Raw genomic sequence first — 14,515 nt, 5'->3', positions numbered from 1 at the left:
TAACGGTGCTGCGCTCCATTGATTTGCAACATTTAGATCTGATTTCTATAACTACATATTGAACTTGAGTTGCAATCACCTGTGTTCGTTTTCATTTACAGTCTGTTGTATCTAGACTTTGAATTTGAGAATCACACACACACTCTCTCTCTCTCTCTCTCTCTCTCTCTACATGGACTTGAAACTTTACCGAGCCTCATTCAAACAAATCAGAAGAAGAAGAAGAAGAAGCAAAGACAGCCGTAATGGTATATCTATTGACAGAAATATGCACTATGTACCGTACTACCATACTATTCATTCAAGAGTGTAACCGCACATGCACCTACTCAAACATGACAAGGAAAGAAAAAGAAATAAAACATAAAAAAAGAGAAAGCTTTTTGTATTCGCCATAACAGATGTATCAGAGAATTATATTCTTTAAGTGGAATCGACTGACTGGCATTATTTAGATCCCTTCTTTCCCTTGCCAGCGCCAGGACTGCTGCTCGTTTGCTTCTTGGTCTTTTTCTTATCGGAGTTCTTCGATGCGGGGGAAACAGAAACAGAAACAGAAACAGAAGCAGGAGCAGGAGCAGAAGATTCTTCTGTCTTCGCAGACTTAGAAACCTTGGTAGGCTTAGACTTGGAGGACTTCTTCGACTCGTCCTTCTTCTCCTTTGGCTGTTCTGGCGTTTCCTTGGCTGCTGGGGTCTCGTCGTCGGTAGTGGTTGGGGTCGACTCAGTCTTAGGTGCAGTCTTTGGCTTCTTGGGCTTATTCAGGACTGATTTGGGATTGATGCCCTTGCGACGGAGACGGTTCCGTTCTGCGCGCAAGATACGCTCGGCGTCTTCCTCTTCGTTCTCGTCGAAGGGTCCGAACGCGCTACCTCCGAGTCCAGCGACGGTGCCGTCCTCATCGGTTATGGGTGTTTTGTCGATGACTTCATCGTCGTCGTCGTCTGTTGTTGTTGCGACAGAGGAAGCCCGAGAGGAGGTCTTGCTGCCTGCGGTAGCGGTGGAATCGCCCACAGCTCCGTCGGCAGCCTTCTGGGCAGGCGTGGGGCCGGTCTTCTTGAGTTTGCAGACGAAGAAACCGTCGACGTTTTCGCGGTGCGGGAAGTAGCGTCTTGTCATGGTCATCTTGGCGTCGAAGTGCTTGCCCATGTAGTTGGTGAAACCGGGCGAACCAAAATCGCCAAGCCCCGTGTCGACGATTTTTACGTTGGGCCGTTTGCGCAGCACGTATTGGACAACAGCCTCGTTCTCTTCGACGGTCACGGAACAGGTAGAGTAGACGATGTAGCCGCCTGTCTTGGAGGAGTGGTCGACGGAGTCGATGGCGGCGAGGAGAAGCTGGCGCTGCATATGCGGGATGGCGAGGAAGTCGCGCTCGTTCTTAGAGGTTTTGACGCCCGGGTCCTTGGAGATAACGCCGGTTCCGGTACAGGGAGCATCAAGGAGGACACGGTCGAAACCACCCATGGCCTTGGGGAAGGCGGTGCGCGCGTCCAGGTGGGTGACGATGGTGTTCTTACAGCCGAGACGGTGGATGTTACCGATGAGACCCTTGGCACGGGGCTTGCTGGCATCGTTGGCGATCACACAGCCGGTATTGCGCATGAGCGCAGAGATATAGGTGGTTTTACCACCGGGGGCGGAGGCCATATCGAGAACGCGCTCGTTCTCCTGCGGCGCAAGGGCCATCACGGGGAGGAAAGAGGATGCGGCCTGCAGGATGTAATGACCAGCGAGGTATTCAGGAGTAGCACCGAGAGGGACGGTGGATTCAAAGACTTGGAGCCCAACCTTGGACCATTTGCCAACGGGCTCGAGCACCACACCACGGTTGATCAGGGCTTGCGCGAGAGATCTTCGGTTTGTGCGGAGTGTGTTGGTACGGATGACGACGGGGCGGGGGGTTTCGTTAGCTTCAAAAAAGGCGAACGCTTCCATAGGTGTGAACAGGTTGAACAGCTTCTCGGCGAGGAACGGGGTGTAGCCGTAGTAGGTGCAAATATCGTTGAGGAGGAGCTGGGTGTAATCGGCGCGCGACTTGTTTGACTGGCCGAGCGTCTTCATATCGCCCAGAATGCGGATCGTATCTGTGATTCTCGTTCGGAGCAGCTGGAGATCAGGCGCCAGACCCTCTTGTGCCTCGCCCTCGGTGCCTGCAAACACATCCGGACGGTCGCCAGCGATATTGGTTTGCAGAGCTGATTCCTGCAACTCGCGTTCCGCCTCCTCTTCTTCGGCCTGTCTAGTAGCATCCAGTTTCCGGGACAAGCCCTCGATATTGGCCGCAGTGAGCTTTTCTTCTGCATCTGAAAGATCCTCGTCGTCGGAGAACATCGTTTGTCGGGGATGATCATCGTCGTCTGAATCCACAACAGAGTCGTCGTCCTCATCTTCCTCCAGATCAAATTCATCCCCAATCTGACTACCCATTGACCCATCGCTAACGCCATCCAAGTCATCGAATTCATCCTGATCGAGTTCCTCCTCATCAAGGCCCGACATATCCTCGTCCTCGTCCTCGTCGTCGGACTCCATAAATGTCGGTTTCTTCTCCGCTGCCTTCTTCTTTCCCTTCACTTCAGCCACAGCGGCGCCCTTCTTCTCTTTACCGTTAGCTATCACGCCATTGGCCTTCTTCTTCTTCTGGGCCTCCTTCACAACCTCTTCCTCCTCAACTTCGGTACGTCTTCGCTTCTTGCCCGACTCGACCTTGGGTTCAGCATCGCCGGTCTTGCGTTTCTTGTAAATTGTGATTTTGGACTCATCCAGCGGTGCAGGAGGACCCTGCTTCTTCATACGGCGACCTCTACCCATCGCGAAAAATAATGCAATTGGAGCGGGGTGATGTGTTTTTTTTGTCTTTCGATAAACCTGGGGTGAAGATTTCGAACTCTTTTTTTTTTTTTTTTTTCTCTCTCATTTCCTGCCGCAATAGGCGGTCAACAACGGCAGGAAGTTAGCTCAAGGCGGTGTAGAATGAGCTGTGCTGCCTGAGGCACTTCCCCGTCACCTGCAGCTTCACAACGGCCCGATTGGGTAATTCCAAGCCATCTCCATATCTGGTCTCCATTTCAGTTTCCCCCGCTTCCCTTCTATACCACTACACTTCCTACATCTTTTTGACGAAATCAGTAACTTGAACATCACGCAACCATGTCTGAATTAGCCTTCACAAAGGGCTTCCTCTCAGCCCTCGATTCCCGCCCCGTCAAGCTTCGCGCAGACTATGTGCTCGATCAAGAATACGCCGCGGCTCGAGTTCCGGTAGGTCACTGCTCTATCTACACACATACAGGGAGAGAGAGAGAGAGAGAGAGAGAGAGAGAGAATCCACAAAGCCCATTCACTCCTCATTGAACACCAACAAAGAAAAAAAAAAAAACCACAACCATGAAACTAATCCGAAATTGAATACCAGTACCTTCTCCCCCGCCTACAACCGCCACACCCCGAAATGCCCAAGAAAACAAAGCGCACGCTTGCCCCCGGTTCCTCAAAATCCATCACCGTGCATTTGAAATCCGCCCGCAACCCTACGTTCGAATTCACGGTATCCAACGTTCCTGTTTCCACGACCACCATTCAGGATCTCAAAGACTCTGTGCGGGGGCGGGTCGTCGACGGTGAGAACAACGGCGCTGTGGCCCTGGATAAGATTAAAATCCTGTATAAGCGCAAGCTCGTCAGCGGTACCAGCAAGACCATCGCCGAGGTTATGTGTGATGAACCCGAGTTGCTGACGGGGGGGAAAGAGGTGCTGTTTGGGGTGATGATTATGGGTGGGGCGAAGGTGGTTGAGGGTGCGCTGGAGGAAGAAGGGGAGGCCAGCGCTACTTCTGATGCTGCTGCTGCTGCTGCTGCTGCTGCTGCTACAGTGCCAAAGGCGGCGGTTGGGCCGAGCGGGGAGGCGTTGCTGGAGACGGAGCAGTTCTGGGATGATTTACAGGGGTTTTTGGGACAAAGGTTGAAGGATGAGGATGAGGCGAAGAAATTGAGCGTGTTATTTAAGGGTGCCTGGGCTGCGAGCCGGTAATAATGTCTCGGAGAGTTCAACTGTAATTAATTCATTTATGATGATACCTTTTATAAAAATGGAAAGTGTCTATGAACTATTTCGTGCATTTTGGTCGCCGTTCCAGTAGCATTGGGAAGATATATATTATAACAACTCATGCGACCTGTGTTCACCTAGATGAGAAAGAACATCACTCACTCCAAATTCATATACGAGTATCACAGCATGAGATTATATCAACATGAATTAAGAGGGCAGGAAGGAGCTGGGAATAAAGCCACGCATCAATAGTAATATAGTAGCACACATCCCCTGAATCATATTTCACATAGACAAGTAAGTCCCTCGTAAAAAGGGAGGGAGAAAGAAAGAAAATGAAAAAAAAAAAAAAAATAAAAGATAAGCAGGAATAGTTGGTATAGTAAGTGCAACGGTTTTTGAGTCTGTTGGCAACGATTCAAACGGCAATTGACGGGCGAAGTTCACAGAAGGGGATTATTATCCATGAAAAGGAACAAAAATGGTAAGGAGATAGTAAAGCTATAACCACACGAGTAGAAAGGAACATATGCCAGGTAACTTGACACCGTTGCAAATGCTCAAGAATTGGCCAATCGCTCAATCATTTCATGCGTCCAAAAAAAGAACATGGCATAATTAAAAAAAAAAAAAAAAAAAAAAAAAAAATAGTGTCAGTGGGAAATAATGGTGAGAACAAAATCATACATTCAACAACAGAAGCGTTCATTATCTTGAAAACACCTTAACAACTCCATCGCCACCACCGCTGACGACCCAACGGCCGTCGCGGCTCCAGACGACAGAGCATGCCCCTTCACCACGCATCAGCCGGTGACTCGTGATTTCTTGGGTGCAACTTCGCTTTTCAAGGTTCCAGAACCGCAAACTGGCATCGTGGCCGGCAGATACAAGCTCGCGGCCATCGGGGGAGAGTGAAAGAGATGCAATCGCAGATGGGTGCGCTAGCATGGTGTAGGTACATTGTCCTAGTGAGAGAAAATGGATCAGAGGAGTCGCTTTTGTCTTGGGTTACAATACATACCACTGTTAGCATCAAAGAAGCGAATATACCTGTCTTCGTAGCCGCTGATCACAACCCCTTCCACCCCGCTGGAGCCAGTAGCGCCGTGAACGACCTCCTCTTCCGCCATCGTCCTGCTAGGGTCAAGGCCAGCGGACCCGTCAAACCCAATAGTAGTTGCAACAACGGAGTTGACACCGGTCGATGGAGTCCCGTCGTAAGTTTCTAGACTTGCCATGCCTGCAATCTCTTCGCCGGTCCTTGTGTCATACACGAGAATCGAGGCATCTGCGTAGGATACAACAAAGTTGATGCCAGAAAGAGATAAGGGGCTGATGCAGGTTGGTGACGGCGATTCCGTTCGCAGAATCTGGCGAACCATCGTATAATGGAACGGGGTTGTTGTTGCCATACTAGGCTGTGGTGAAGATGGGAAGTTCGATCCAGAAGAAATTGAATTAGCGCGCCGGCTACCTCCAGCGCGTCGAGACCCTGCTTGGGGCAATGAAAGCTGAGGTGGAGCGCTGACTGCCCATATAATTATCTTACCATCTGCAGCACCCGATGCAAGTATAACCCGATCTGGTCCGCCATAGTGACCAGACGCGTCACCATATATCGAGCCTGTAGTTCCAGGAAGAACGCAAAGTCCCCACACGGCGTCTGTATGGCCCTCTAATGTAGCCTTTGGATCAACTCTTCCTCGTTCCCACACACGTACGCTGGCATCCTGGCCTCCCGAGAACACCCAGCCATCGCCGAGCACGCGACCACCATTCGAGAAGTTCTGGGACGGAGAGCAGGCAGCCAAGGCAGTCACAGCCCCGATGTGTCCCCTATGAGTGAAGTAGCTTGTAATATCCAAGTCGCTACTCGAGCTTGCACCATGAGCACCAAAGACACCATAGCTGGCTGGAATAATCCACCGCTTGATTGTTCCGTCATCGCTGCAAGTGCATATTTCGGGTTCAGAGGGGCTGCCGCCACCAGTGAAAATGACAGACCGGACAACATCCAAGTGTCCTCGTAAAGCGAATCGAACTTTAAACGCAAGATCCTGCTTGGGGCCTGGGCCTGGGCCTGCTCCAAGATCAATGGCACCGTCACTCTTTCGGCGAGCGCCAGAGCTCTTTCTTCGGTGAGAGAGCGATCCAGATCTCGCGGGGGATTTCTGTCGAGTGAAGTTTGCATTTGGAAATGCATCGACATCCGGTCGGTGGGGAGGGATCACGTCGGAAGCGGGAACCTGATCAGCTGGGTCATCAAAATTCCATCCATCAGTATCACCCAACACCTCCTCGGTCGGTTGTTGCCTCACCACCTCCGTGGTTGAGGTCTGTACGCCGTAGCTATCATACCCTTGCCTTTCCGCTACGATCCGTTCATCCATCAAAGCATTGTCTAAACCCTGCTTCCTGCTGTCAATAGCTGTAACGGGGGTCGGCTGTGGCTCCAAAGGACGTCGCTCAAGAATGTCTCTCGAGGCGGCTGCGAGGTTGAATTGGGTTGGGGGCCGAGATAGGGGCGCGTTCTCCGGGTACTGTCTAATAATGGGTTGATGATTCTGCATAGGCATTTCTCGGGCCATTAGGTTGTTTGCCTGTTGCTGTTGCTGCTGCTGCTGCTGCTGCTGTTGCTTTTGACGCTGCTGCTGGAGGTAAGCTTCCTCCAAGCTCTGCTGCGATAGCTGTTGGTTTCCAAACATGTGGTTCGAAAGCTCGAGATCGCTGAGGTCTGGCGGAGGGTGCGCCGAAGGGATGACATGATAGGCAACCTCTTGTGAGCATTTGGAGAGGTATACTCGGGATTTATCGCGCTCGGTTTCTTGTCGAAATTCATGTTGGTTTTCAAGATTATGCTCGGTATCGTTCAGGGCGGACTGTGGCTTGGAGTGTTGAGCTGCCAAAAACAAAAAAAAAAAAAAAAAAAGTTAGAAATACGCCATACGGTATAAAAAGCGCGACGGAATACCTTTCAAGGCATTAATGCTCTCCCGAGCAATCTCCTTAGGATCCCGGAAGTCTTCCACGGTCTCGTTATTACTGAGCTTCTTAACCTTCTCACGCTCCTTTTTCAACGCAGCCTCTAGCAAGCGGACATGTTTCCCTAATGATTCGTGTAGTCGTTTGCTAGTCCGGACATCGCCCTCCAGTTTGCCAATCCGGGACTTCATTTCCGCGCGCTCGATTTCCCAAGCATTGCGATCCCGCTCATGTCGATGCCATTCGGTCTGAAGGAAGCGCATCACACCTAAGCGTCCACAAAGCAATTAGCATTGTCAACGATCCCCCAAGGACGGAGCATTGCGCTTCATATAGCGACTAATCCAAGAACCCACCTTGCAGGGTATATTCCGTTCCCTGAGGATGGCCGCCATTGGAACCATCACCGCCAGGACCAACGAACCCACCACCTCCAGACATAGCGGAGGGGGATTGCCAAGCCATACGAAGGAAAGACGGGCAGAAATAAGAGCAATTAAATGAAGAGCAAAAGGGTACTCTCGGAGGTATAGTTTCGATGGTGGAAGTAGCTTAGGTGGGAAGTTCGGTAATCCCGTGTTCGCAGCGGTTGAGTCTGTTGTTGTGAGCCAACAAGAGACGGACGGGGGGGTGGACAGCGGCAGGGAACAATGTTCCAAGCCGTGTCAACGCCAGTAAATTAACAACAATAGCGATAAATCAAGAGGCAGGGAGAAGAAAAGAAAAAGAAAAAGGAGACAAAAACTGCTTTTCTTTCGAGGGGAAGGAGGAGGCGGCGATGGGAGAGGGATTTGGGTGCGCGTCTCTTGGAGGTCAGTCAGTTTCCAGTGTCTCCTCGCAGCCAAAAGTCAGGAACGGTCACCGCCGCCGCCGCTCTCTCGTTGGTTGCCGTAAACGCCCACAGGGTCGTTACCGCCTTTAGCGCCGGGGTTGGGGGTGCTGTAGCTTTATCCAGATGCAGAAGAATGGCAGGAGAATGGTGGGAATCAATTTAGCTGGCGGGTGAATTGAATGTTACTAGTTGTTTAAAGTGGAGGGAAGCAATTCAGACAACGAACACCTCGCTTCGTCGCCAATCAAGGACCAGCGACCGTTATTTAGGTACTTCCTCCACGAGGGAAACGTGTCACTATTTTTGAGACTGCATACGTTTTGTTTTCTTTCTTTTCTTTTTTTCTTTTTTCTATTTTTTTTTTCAACGAGTCAAGTAATTACTTTAGTCCTTTCGCCATCTCTACGGTGTCGGTTCATCGCATCGGTTGTATGGTACATTTCCTACTTCAATCGCAAAATCCCATAAATATCATCACATATAACATTCAGTTCGGATTCAATAGTGCGCCTGCGTAACTATGTCTCCCGTCTCCGAAACGCTGTGCGGATTCCGCTGGTGCTGGATTGCTCTTCACAGATACCATCATCATCCCCCCGTTCCTGTCCGTAGAGGACTTCGCATACTCCTCCAACTGGGATATCTAGAACCGCATCAGTCCCTTCACCCCAAATTTCCCTCCAGTTGACCTTTCGGTTCTGTGGCCCCATGATCTGAAAAGATGTAGCCCCGGGTCGCATCTTTGCGGCACCACCAGGCCGTCGTCGGCCCTTCCCATCGATAACTGCGACGTTCGCTACTTCGTCCACAAGATTCTGCACGCTATTCATCGGGAGTGTCAAGTATCCGGTATTATATGATGCCAGGGCAATATAAATGTAGATGATCGACATCACCAGCCAGGACGGGATCGCCAAAGACCACCATCGGTTTGGGTAGTAGTATATACCAAGTTGGTGGAGGAAAGGAGATGGAAGATACGACCAGAGGATATAAATTACTGGAGAGACAAAAAAGAAGATATTAGAAGCCGTCTCTCTTCCAGAGTCCGAAATGGCGGAGATCACTCACAGAATGCTAATGATGATGCAAGATATAAAACAAATCCGTAGTACTCATAAGTCGGTACTTTGGGGCTAGCTCGAGGGACCGTTGTCGCACGTCGTGCGGACTTTGCGACTGCTGCTTCGGTATCATTGGGTGTCTCAACATCAGAGCTGTCAGGGGTGGTTGGTCGCGAAGTGGTGGTAGAAAACGGGGGTCGTAACAGAGAGGTCAATGAAGGGGATGGTGGTAATGGTGTTGGAGGTCTATTATAGAATGGCGGGGCGAATGCATTTGGTCCATGTAACGAGCTGGATGACTGTCTAAATGGATGGTGCATCGCAATCCCATCCTCAGGCGACTGGTCATCGTTTGAATCTGTCGAGGCATCTGAGAATGTCTGATCCAAGGAATAATAATGTGAGTGAAAGTCTGCGTCATCCCCCGCCTCACCAGCCCCATGCAGGGGAGATGCGATGTCCTGGTCATCAGCCTCCGGGTGGTTATTGTGAGGCGCATCCTCGGGGCTTTCAAGGTCATCGGGGGGTAGCGGGGGGAATGGCTGTTTCTGCTCGTAGGACGAAATCACCGAGGCCGATTCCGAGTCATCTTGAGTATAATATGTTGCCTTTGATTCTCGACTCGTCAGGGACATCGTCCTGAATCAATCTATGCAGCAAGGGTTCTTTACGAACGTCGTCGCATCCAAGGGATTTATTTGCTCTCTGAATATTGCCGCTTCCCACCGCTCTCTAGTTCTCTGGAGTCACATCTGCCAATTGGGGAAAAAAAGGTCGGTGGGCGAACTCCAGGCGGTTTATCAACATTGACTTTTCTTTTCTTGTAAAATACTAACCATCCTCTCATTAGATGATGATGAAATGATCTTGACTAGCTAAGGGGCTTGGGGACTATGAGATCTGTGTACGGAGTACTCCGTAAAGGAGGTGGCTATTGTAGGAGCTATACTCGGTACTCCCATTCAGACAGAAACTGAAAGTCGAGAGGATGTGGAACTAGACGCTGTTTCCAGTGGGAGGCAGGTTCCAACTGGGACAAGCATGCAGGAGGAAATCTGCAACTTTTCTTCTGCCAACCCCTCCTCTACTACTTCCTCTCCTCCCTTCCATCTTTACCACCATGATGGTCGTTATCGTTTCATCTCGATTTCTCCTGACCTCGAAGTAAATGCTGCATTGATTCATCGTCATCGGATGTTGACCAGAAGTATATTTTTTTTTAAATTCGCTACGATGGAGCGTCTTGCTATTCATTCCGTTATTCCTTCGTGTTTGAGCTGCTGCAAGATCTGCTGATGCACAGTAATGGTGATGCCTGCTAATACGTGCTGATAGTACGGCCTAATCAATGTCCTCCATGCTCGGCCTTGAGAATCTCTCGACTTGCGGTCAGATATCTGACAGCTGACGTCTATTTTTGAATTAGTCCAGAACACGAGCCATCCAAACAACAACAACTCCTTCTCTCCTTTACCGTTACATTCCGATTGGCGTTCTGACACTACCATAATCGGACAGGGGATGGTCCAGGTTCGCTTGCCTCATAAGGGTGCGCACTTCTGCATCTTGTCCGCCTCAGGAGTCATGTAGAGCTTTGCTAGGGCCGTGCGTCTCAATAGCGCCAGGGGGGGTGGATTAAGTTATGCACTTGACGCGAACATGGCCCATTGTTGCCCTATGGAAGCCCTGTTTGCACATGGCTTCTAGGAAGGTGGGGAAACTTTTCGCGAAACTTAGAAGCTTGTCCTACCACACTATCTGATGTACGACCGAGTCACAATGCTACGATGTAACTTCAGATGCTTGAATTGTTCGATGTGGAGGCAAACAGGAGTGATTCTGGTCCGAACTGCTCTGGTGGTTGGCAAACATTCCATGCTGGGGGGCGAAGGAATTGACGAACTATAGCTATAGGTTGATTGGATCAGTTCCAATTAGCACCATAGCCTAATAGCCTATTGGACAGACTCGTGACCATTCTCGAAATGATGGGCCACTAGTGATAAACTATTTACTGCATACAGCGGCCTCCTTTTTACAGCCGATTCCACAGTCCACACAGCTTCAACCGAGAGGGAATTTGGAACCCCAAGGCTCAGTATCTAGTTCTACGATCTGCGACAGAGATCCGATCGAATCAGACTATTGGTAAATCGGGTGCCTATAGCAGGGATAAGCACACCTTTGACATGACTTGCAAGTTGCAACACGAACAGACATGCAACCCACAAGGCATTTCCCGGGTTGGACTCCACTCCCCTCGAATCACAAAAACCGATTCTTAATTTCTTCTCGGTATGGATGGTTCGCAATTTCGCGTAGCAGATTTCTGCGGTTTGGAGTTCAGCCAGCCCGCTAATGGGCGCACTAACTGCATGCCTCGGCCTTCCGTACATTATTGACCTCCCGCCGGGAGTGACAGGTCGAACACGCCGTGGAATTCTCCACTGAAAGGAGACACGCGCAGTGGGATTATATTTACCTGGGCAAAGTAACAATGTTCCCATTGCGCTGAGTTTACTCCCGTCATAGAGCCCCTAGAGTGGAGAGAAATGATAGGTTTTCATCTCCAACCACTATGGCGGGACCGGATCTGTTCAAATTGCTCGTTGTACGAGATATCTTGGTACGTTTTGAGATAGGCACTTGGTTTATTTGCAGACAGTGCTAATGGCGGGGAATGTAGAATCCCGAAAACGATCCTAACATCGGTTCCTCCAGAGGAAATGCGTCCTCATCGACTTCTGAGGCTTTGGACAGCCTTGGGGTTGGCGGGGATTCGACATCCCTCTCGGCCCTTTTGACTACGCTGCTACCTGCGTTGGTGCTTGCGACATTCTGGTTCACGTTGTTTCTCATTTTTCGCCGAACACAGATACGATGGTACGCTCCAAGGAGCCATTTGCCCTGTTGGCATCAGCAGTACGTCTTCACACGGGGCAAGACAGAGCTTTTAGCTAAAGCAAAATTGCTAAAATTCCCCCAGTGAAAAGACTCCTCAGCTCCCTTCTGGGCTCATCAACTGGTTTGGACATTTTCTCAAAATTTCCGACGCCCATGTCCTCAACCATCATTCCATGGACGGATACCTGTTCCTAAGATTCTTGAGAGTACTGTGCGCGACTTTTTTCACGGGATGTGTCATCACATGGCCAATACTGCTCCCGATACATGCAACTGGCGGAGCTGGGAATACCCAGCTTGATGCTCTAAGCTTTAGCAACGTACGAAATCCAAAACATTACTATGCTCATGCCGTCGTAGGATGCGTGTTCTTCAGTAAGTGCATTTCCACCGAATATGCATGCTTTGCATCTAACTGGCCCTAGCGTTTGTGTTCTATACAATCACCAGGGAGAGCATATTCTATGCCCACTTGCGGCAAGCATATCTCAATTCCCCAGTCTATTCACACCGTATATCCTCCAGAACAGTCTTGTTCATGTCTGTCCCAGAAGACTATAAGAATGAGGAGAAACTACGGCAAGTGTTTGGGGACTCGATTCGACAGATTTGGATCACTTCCGATTGTAATGAATTGGATAAAAAAGTTCAGCAGAGGGACAAGCTGGCTTATCGTCTCGAGAGTCTTGAAACCCAACTGATTCGATCGGCAAACTCCACGCGCCTGAAGATCCTGAAAAAAGGCACGATTCCTTGTTCCGAATGCGCCGACTGTGAAACAGGCTCATCAGGATTGTACCATGGAATCAGGCGCCCAAGTCATCGACTCAAGTTCTTCGGAGAGAGAGTTGACTCGATCCGTTGGTATCGAGAGCAGCTAGTTAGGATAGACAAAGAAGTGCAAATCTTGCAACAGAAGCATAGGAATGGAGAAGCGAAGCTCTTGTCTGCTATCTTCATCGAATTTAACACTCAGTCAGATGCCCAGATTGCTCTCCAGACTCTCTCTCATCACCAGCCACTGCATATGACTCCCCGGTTTAGCGGAATATCACCTCATGAGGTCGTTTGGTCGGCGCTGAACCTGAGCTGGTGGCAGCGGATCATCCGCAAGTTCGCTGTGCAGGGCGGGATTGCCGCGTTGATTATCTTCTGGTCTATCCCGTCCGCCCTGGTTGGCACCATCTCCAATATCACATATCTCACAAGCATAGCTCCGTTCTTGAAGTTTATTGATAAACTACCCTCCGTCATTAAAGGCGTGCTGGCGGGTCTCCTACCCTCTGCGGCGCTTGTTCTTCTGATGTCCCTCGTTCCAATTATATGTCGTCGTATGGAGCCCTAGGTCTTTCGTTATACGTTTAGGTGGCTAACAACTGTCTCTAGTGTGTGCTCGGCGTGCTGGGGTGCCCTCTGCGGCTAGGGTTGAGCTGTTCACTCAGAGCGCCCATTTCTGTTTTCAGGTGGTCCAGGTGTTTCTGGTGACCACATTGACCTCTGCGGCTTCTGCAGCAACTGCACAAATCATCAAGGATCCCCTATCAGTCAAAGACCTTCTTGCACAGAACCTACCCAAAGCATCCAATTTTTACATCTCCTACTTCCTCCTCCAAGGACTGAGCACTAGTTCTCTAGCTGTCGTTCAGATTGTCAGCGTTCTTGTTTTCAAACTCATCACGACCTTCTTTGATCGTTCCCCTCGGCGGCTGTACCAAAAGTGGGCAGCCCTCAGCGCCATCAGTTGGGGCAATGTGTTCCCTGTGTTCACCAACATGGGAGTCATAGGTATGATTCCGTATCTTCTTTCCGCATGACAAACGCCTAATCTCCCTTTCAGCCTTGACATACTCCTGCATCGCGCCACTGATCCTCGGATTCTGCTTCGTCGGCCTCTACCTAGTTTACCAAGCATACCGGTACAACTTCCTCTTCGTTTACGACGTCCGCATCGACACCAAAGGCCTCGTCTACCCGCGCGCTCTCCAACACCTCCTAACAGGAATTTACTTGGCCGACATCTGTATGATCGGCCTCTTCGCAGTCAAATCCGCAATTGGCCCCCTCATAATCATGTTTTTATTCACTATCCTTACAGTCCTAGCCCACTTGTCCCTAAACGAAGCCCTCGCGCCCCTAAACTCCTTCCTTCCCCGCACTCTCGATGTCGAAGAAGAAGCCCAACAATCCAACGAAGAACAAGCCCTCCTCGGCACCATGGAGGTTCCCCGCTGGGCCCGAGCTTGGAAATGGTTCCACCCAAACCTTTCTCGAGATTTCGCGGCGCTACGTCGCAAAGTCCGCCGGGATCATGTGGAGATCAAATACTCCGAGGAGGAACGACGTGACGCTTACTTCGAGCCTTGTATCACGGCAAGGGCGCCAACGGTCTGGATTCCGCGCGATAAGTGGGGGTTCAGTCAAGAGGAGATTATGGAGACAGACCCGAGCATTATGATTACGGATGAGGGAGCGCATCTAGATGAGAAGAATAAAATTGTCTGGGATAAGTATGATCCCAAACTTCCGTTATGGGAGTTGAAGACACTATATTAGTTGGAACCGCGCTCGCTTAACGATTGATGATTGGATTGTATATAGTATCTAGCTGGGTTGGTTTTATTTTGGGTTTGCTTAGTCTGGGAGTGTGGCTTCCCTTGCTCTTAATACAGTGACAAC

At 50.1% G+C, this 14,515-nt stretch overlaps 5 protein-coding genes across 5 annotated transcripts; 2 read left to right on the top strand and 3 right to left on the bottom strand.

The window, feature by feature from the left end:
- Window positions 1-240: 240 nt before the first annotated feature.
- Window positions 241-2,865, bottom strand: P175DRAFT_0501855 (rRNA (cytosine-C5-)-methyltransferase NOP2). The gene has a single exon (XM_040897257.1). The coding sequence runs from the start codon at window positions 2,812-2,814 to the stop codon at window positions 448-450; it is 2,367 nt and encodes a 788-aa protein (XP_040752609.1). The 5' UTR covers window positions 2,815-2,865; the 3' UTR covers window positions 241-447.
- A 179-nt stretch (window positions 2,866-3,044) lies between these two features.
- P175DRAFT_0480060 (uncharacterized protein) lies at window positions 3,045-4,104 on the top strand. The gene is made up of 2 exons (XM_040895417.1): window positions 3,045-3,264; window positions 3,419-4,104. Exons 1-2 carry the CDS (start codon window positions 3,154-3,156, stop codon window positions 4,031-4,033), a joined length of 726 nt encoding a protein of 241 aa, XP_040752608.1. The 5' UTR covers window positions 3,045-3,153; the 3' UTR covers window positions 4,034-4,104.
- Window positions 4,105-4,680: 576 nt separating this feature from the next.
- P175DRAFT_0516772 (cell differentiation and development protein Fsr1) lies at window positions 4,681-7,840 on the bottom strand. The gene is made up of 4 exons (XM_040898928.1): window positions 7,396-7,840; window positions 7,029-7,307; window positions 5,079-6,956; window positions 4,681-5,022 (listed from the first exon to the last, which is right to left on the bottom strand). Exons 1-4 carry the CDS (start codon window positions 7,502-7,504, stop codon window positions 4,763-4,765), a joined length of 2,526 nt encoding a protein of 841 aa, XP_040752607.1. The 5' UTR covers window positions 7,505-7,840; the 3' UTR covers window positions 4,681-4,762.
- A 453-nt stretch (window positions 7,841-8,293) lies between these two features.
- Window positions 8,294-9,584, bottom strand: P175DRAFT_0480055 (uncharacterized protein). The gene is made up of 2 exons (XM_040895416.1): window positions 8,943-9,584; window positions 8,294-8,871 (listed from the first exon to the last, which is right to left on the bottom strand). Exons 1-2 carry the CDS (start codon window positions 9,568-9,570, stop codon window positions 8,390-8,392), a joined length of 1,110 nt encoding a protein of 369 aa, XP_040752606.1. The 5' UTR covers window positions 9,571-9,584; the 3' UTR covers window positions 8,294-8,389.
- A 1,929-nt stretch (window positions 9,585-11,513) lies between these two features.
- On the top strand, window positions 11,514-14,392 carry P175DRAFT_0532590 (putative DUF221 domain protein; the record flags this gene model as incomplete). Its single annotated transcript, XM_040899977.1, has 6 exons — window positions 11,514-11,561; window positions 11,622-11,857; window positions 11,922-12,214; window positions 12,265-13,170; window positions 13,226-13,624; window positions 13,677-14,392. The coding sequence occupies 6 exons, from the start codon at window positions 11,514-11,516 to the stop codon at window positions 14,390-14,392; spliced, it is 2,598 nt and encodes an 865-aa protein (XP_040752605.1).
- Between the last annotated feature and the right edge of the window lie 123 nt (window positions 14,393-14,515).

Source organism: Aspergillus ochraceoroseus (genome assembly GCF_002846915.1).
Source record: "Aspergillus ochraceoroseus IBT 24754 chromosome Unknown P175scaffold_4, whole genome shotgun sequence".
Lineage (NCBI taxonomy): Eukaryota > Fungi > Ascomycota > Eurotiomycetes > Eurotiales > Aspergillaceae > Aspergillus > Aspergillus ochraceoroseus.
This window is presented reverse-complemented; position numbering and strand designations above follow the sequence as displayed.

Coding starts and splice junctions, on each gene's coding strand:
- P175DRAFT_0501855 (XM_040897257.1), bottom strand. CDS start 2,814: ATGGGTAGAGGTCGCCGTATGAAGAAGCAGGGTCCTCCTGCACCGCTG.
- P175DRAFT_0480060 (XM_040895417.1), top strand. CDS start 3,154: ATGTCTGAATTAGCCTTCACAAAGGGCTTCCTCTCAGCCCTCGATTCC. Junction 3,265..3,418: donor ACGCCGCGGCTCGAGTTCCG/GTAGGTCACTGC, acceptor ATTGAATACCAG/TACCTTCTCCCCCGCCTACA.
- P175DRAFT_0516772 (XM_040898928.1), bottom strand. CDS start 7,504: ATGGCTTGGCAATCCCCCTCCGCTATGTCTGGAGGTGGTGGGTTCGTT. Junction 7,308..7,395: donor AACGGAATATACCCTGCAAG/GTGGGTTCTTGG, acceptor GTGGACGCTTAG/GTGTGATGCGCTTCCTTCAG. Junction 6,957..7,028: donor GAGCATTAATGCCTTGAAAG/GTATTCCGTCGC, acceptor TGTTTTTGGCAG/CTCAACACTCCAAGCCACAG.
- P175DRAFT_0480055 (XM_040895416.1), bottom strand. CDS start 9,570: ATGTCCCTGACGAGTCGAGAATCAAAGGCAACATATTATACTCAAGAT. Junction 8,872..8,942: donor TGCATCATCATTAGCATTCT/GTGAGTGATCTC, acceptor TTGTCTCTCCAG/TAATTTATATCCTCTGGTCG.